The sequence below is a fragment of the Nannospalax galili genome, unplaced genomic scaffold (genome assembly GCF_000622305.1).
Source record: "Nannospalax galili isolate Female #2095 unplaced genomic scaffold, S.galili_v1.0 scaffold328, whole genome shotgun sequence".
NCBI classification, from domain to species: Eukaryota; Metazoa; Chordata; class Mammalia; order Rodentia; family Spalacidae; genus Nannospalax; species Nannospalax galili.
The window spans coordinates 91,610-96,410 of NW_008358342.1; the positions used below are offsets into that span (position 1 = coordinate 91,610).

At 41.1% G+C, this 4,801-nt stretch overlaps 1 protein-coding gene across 2 annotated transcripts in view; it reads left to right on the forward strand.

Annotated features, from left to right (window-relative positions):
• The window catches only part of Ppp2r2b (protein phosphatase 2 regulatory subunit Bbeta), a 531,088-nt gene that overhangs the window by 28,688 nt on the left and 497,599 nt on the right, over positions 1-4,801 (forward strand). Inside the window, exon 1 of one of the 2 annotated variants that reach the window (XM_008821626.1) lies at positions 2,420-2,885. The exons of the other annotated variant lie outside the window; for it this stretch is intronic. Coding sequence (XP_008819848.1) covers positions 2,807-2,885 — 79 coding nt within the window. The 5' untranslated portion in view covers positions 2,420-2,806. Of the gene's footprint in view, positions 1-2,419; positions 2,886-4,801 lie in introns of those variants that run through there. 2 annotated transcript variants of the gene reach the window in all.

Below are 4,801 nucleotides of genomic sequence, written 5' to 3' on the forward strand. Positions count from 1 at the left end.
GGTTACTTTCTGAGCTCCTTGGCATCTGAGCATGGATATAAAGTCATCAGGTAGATTTTAATGGTAACGTTTTTCACATCTACTAATTATTAAGGAGCAAATTTTTATGCTTTGAAGAATTATTCTTTTAAAATTTGTATTGAGAAAATATTCGCAGCAGGGGTCAAAGGGTGCCGATTGGCTAGCAGTGGCCACCTGGGACTTGAATCATTAGTTTCTAATGGAGGAGACAGTTTTGTTTGTTTTGCTGTGTATCTACTGAGTTTGCTGAGGATAAGTGTGGACAGCATCATCAGTGAGTATTCTCTTGCTAAAGAAACACTTGCTCACGAGTGCCTGCTGTTGATTCAGAGAGCATTCCTGCACTGTTTATCTCAGACTAATGCAGAGTAGAAGCTGATCTTGCCCTGAGTCCCATAATCCTTGGGTTGAATGATTATTCAGCTTTCTAATAGACTCAAAGTCACTTCAATCCTGTTATGAATGACTTCCAAACAAGTGGGACATAAAATATCTCCTAACAGCTTTCACCTGCATATTTTGGTTTATCTATTCATCTACTTATGATGAGCATATACTTTGTGCTAGGCACTAGTTACACAGATTAGACACTGATCTCTTCCTCAAGTAGTTTCCAATATTATTGTGTATGTATGACAAGTAACCACAGCAATATGCTCTGAAGGCAGCTGTTACTATTACAGATAACAGTAATCAAACTTGTGAAGCATTTACACTGTGCTAAACCCTCTAGATGAACCCATTTTCCCTTTCAGTAGTGTATAAAGTTCTCATATTATCCTTATCAACATGCTATGCTGTGAGGCTTCAAGATGTTAAGAAAGTTGCTCAAGATCACACAGTGAGTCTGTGCCAAAAATAGGGTCAAACTCTGGCTGTCTAACTTCAGTGCTACCTTTCTTAAACATGCCCTTCATTCAGGCTCTTGGATGGGTGGGTGGCCACAGCAACAACAAGAGAGTTTACATGCTTACAACATGCCACATGTTATATCCATACTGTCTCACTTCTTTCAAGACTACATGAGGCAAACCTTATGATTCCCATTTTACAGATGAAGAAACTGAAGCATTGGGATTCAAATGTGTGTCCAGTGATCAAAGACTACATTATGCTTCGCTCCTGATCAGACATTGGAGATGAAGTGTCTCATAGGAAGATCCTTGGACATGCTCCTCTGTTCTGAGCTCAAGATTACCCACAGGAAAACTAGAATACTTGGGAATTTTAAAACTGCACCTTACTAGGGACTTTTGGGGGTTGCTAAATCTACAAAGGTTTTATGGTGATTTTAGGATTAAGAGGCCTGGCTCTATCAGCAGTTTGCCTTCAGGTCATAATAATACAGAAGTCAGAGAGGGAGCAGACCGGTAAGAGCATCCACTTACATTCTTGCCTTGGCCTCGTGTTATATTCCTCCATATTTTTCTCTCATGGACAGACCAGCACATTTCTTCAATGCTCAATTAAATACTCCCGTACGACAAGAGTGCCCGTAAAGTCTTAAAACTGTTCTGAGATGTTTTTTAACTCATATTTTTATTTTAAATCTTATTTTAAAAAGTCCCACTCAGGAATATCTGCTTTCTTTCACTATTTAAATCATTCCTTGTATCTCCGAATGCAGCACAAAGGGCATTTGCCTCTCTCTTCACCATATACAATAGTGCCTTTGACAGAACTTAGAAATCCCAAGCTGAAGCCCTGTGCTTGCTTTCCGGTGGCAAGGTTTCCAAAGTCATTTTATTTCATGGACCCAAACCAAACTAATCTCTATCCCAAGTTATTTGCAATTAATGATCGGTCATATCTTTTAATAATCTCTATCTCTCTCTCTCTCTCTCTCTCTCTCTCTCTCTCTCTCTCTCCCGCGTTTGGTAAAGTTGCACAATCCCTGGGTTAATTTGCTTTCTTCGTGTATTTGTGTGCCATCAGGGTTGTGAGCTGGTGAAGGATTGCTTCCCTTCGGTTATTCTCTTCTCTTGCACTAGGGCTGTATATTTATTTGTACAGAGGCTAACTCAGAAATAAGTTCCTGCTCAATACTAGGGCTGGCAGGGGAGGGGAATCTGTAGTGGAGCAAAGAATCTGTCTGTGTTAGCCCTCTGTCACTGTGTCACTGAGGGCTCAATCCAGCTTTTGGCTTCACCTAAATGATAAATGGCCCTATTGTTTGAGCTTTAGAATTGAAAAAAAAAATAGAACTAAATCTAGATTAAGCCCAGGACAGAGACCCATTTCATTGCACTGTACTTTAATATTCCTGAGATCCACAGCATTACGGGTGGCTCCTTTGAACAGCCATCTCCTCCAGGGCGGAACACTATACTGTCTTTGTTTCATCTGATCTTTCAGCTAAATAGGAGATGGTTGGTCACTTATCCTCACCACTCTCGTGTCCCGCTGCGTTGCTATTGCTGAAAGAGACTGACACACAGGGAAAGGTAGAGGCTTCAGGCAGAGGATTTCAGCGTGTGTTTACAGGCAGGACTGACTTACTCAGCAATCCTGCTTGGAGGAGCTTCAGCCAATGAAAAGGCTCTATCCCGGCTTGCTTGGGGGCTTCTGAGTTTGAGCTGCATGCAGAAATGTAAGGCAGTGCTTCCTGGTGCTGATGGCAAAATGGGACCCATCTCCAGTTATTCCTTGGGCAGCCCAGCTCTGCAGATCTGGGAGAGAACCTACATAAACATATTGGTGATGTAGCCAGTTTTAAAGGCCAAGAAGATCCTTATGGATTCAGAAAACTGGTTTTTCATTTAGAATTTTATTTTTTATTTGGAAGATGAAATGCTTCTCTCGTTACCTGCCTTACATCTTCAGACCTCCGAACACCATCCTCTCTTCCAGCTGCCACACAGAAGGTACAGACCAGAGAGGGAGAGTATCTGGGTGGGTGGGACAGAGTGGGCTGGTGTCTGACTTCCCACAGGTTCTGCTGACGCTGCTTTCTGCAGCTACCAGATGACTGTCGTTCCAGGGGAAAGCTTGCATCTGACAGACTTATATCTGTTTCGAAAATCAACCTTCCTTCAACAAGGAGAGGGAAGTGTATGCTGAGGAGCAGGATAATAATGCAAAGGTGATCTCAAAGCTGGTAGCCAATTTGAAAATAATTCAGAAATATTTTGTCAATTTCCCTTGTTGCATTTAGCATGCAAACAAGTCCTTGGAGCTAGTGCTGAGGAAAAAAATGCAGTGGGTACTTCCACATACATTTACCCTAGCTCCGTTTTGTCACTGTCTGTTTAATAACTTGGTGTATGCCCAAGAAAGCAATTAGCAAAATAGAATTAGCTTGGTCTGTGACTGTGGAGTGTTGGTTGTTGGAATGGTATACTTGGAGTGTGTATTTGGGTTGCAGAACAGGAAGAATACAGCTGACTTTTGGTCCTTGCTGCAAATGCACTTTGTGGAGATCTTAAGTTAATTCTTTGAAAGAAGGGCAGTCTGAGATTCCTGCAGAATCTCCCCAGCTCCTGATTCTGTTGGAGACTTCCTCTGCTTCTTGCCTGAACATGATATGCATACATGGGTGTATACTCTGTGTGCACGTGTGTGCCTTGTAAACGTTCTGGCAGTTCCTCTTCCACTAAGCACTGCAGGACTCAGCATTTCTCTAGCAAGGAGCTGCTTGTGTATCTTCCAAATACCTGTTTCTTTAGCTCTGGCATATTCTTGGGAAAGAACAGGTTCATGAAAAGCAACTAGCTGGAAAATTTTCAGCTTCAGGGGTTTTCCTACAAGTGGTACTATATTAAAGAAGACACAAATGTCGACTCCACTCATGTCTAGCCACCGTCTTCCAGGATGGAGCTGGTAACCAGCCTGTTCTGAACCAACCCTTGTTTCTCATTCTTGGTGAAGGAGCCTGGGATTTAGGGCTGTGTACATCAAATAAGAGAAGCAGACTTTATTGGATAACATGAATTTTCAGTAAGTTACTGGAGGAAATGAAAATAGGTGTCAGGGATGACTTTTGAGTTAAGACAGAAATGATATTTTTCACAGACATTGATATCTTGTAGATTTTATTTTTATAAATGCATATGCTTCTTTAAAATATTGGAGAGATGGTTCAGAGGTTAAGAACACTGTTCTTGCAGAAGACCTGGGTTCAAATCCCAGCACCCACATGGCAGCTAACAACTGTCCATAACTCCAGTCCCAGGGTATCTGACAGCCTCTTCTGTCCTCTGTAGGCATTGCATGACATGGGTGCACTGACCTACATGCAGGCAACACATGCATACACATAAAATAAAAAATTTTTTAAATATATTGGTAACTAAAAAAAGCAAATGACCCATTGGAAATTACTTTTTTCCTCATTGTAAAAAAATCATAATAAGTATATTTATTAAAGAGGGAAAAGAAAGAGGGTGGCATGAATCAGAATCTCCAGGAGAACTTAACATATACAAAATACTTAAAGCCCTGTGGGGAGCTACCGAGGTGGCTTTGTATTCTGATTGGTTCCCTTTTTCTCCCTTCCCAGCTTAGACTCTGAAAACCCAAACCCTTAGTCTCAGTTTATGTTTTGTGTATTAATTCAACTAAATATCCTGAACACAGACAAAACTGCTACCACGAAAAGAATATTGTGTTTTTAAAATCAAATTTGATTAATTCCATCAAAATGGAAACATCACTTATCTTAAAAAAAAAAAAAAAAAAAAATAGTCTGAAGTGCTGGGTCTAGGCCTAGGTGGACTGGGTCTGGATGGACAGCCTGACTCCACAATGGTGCAAATATCAGGTGTGGGTAAAGCTGAGTCTT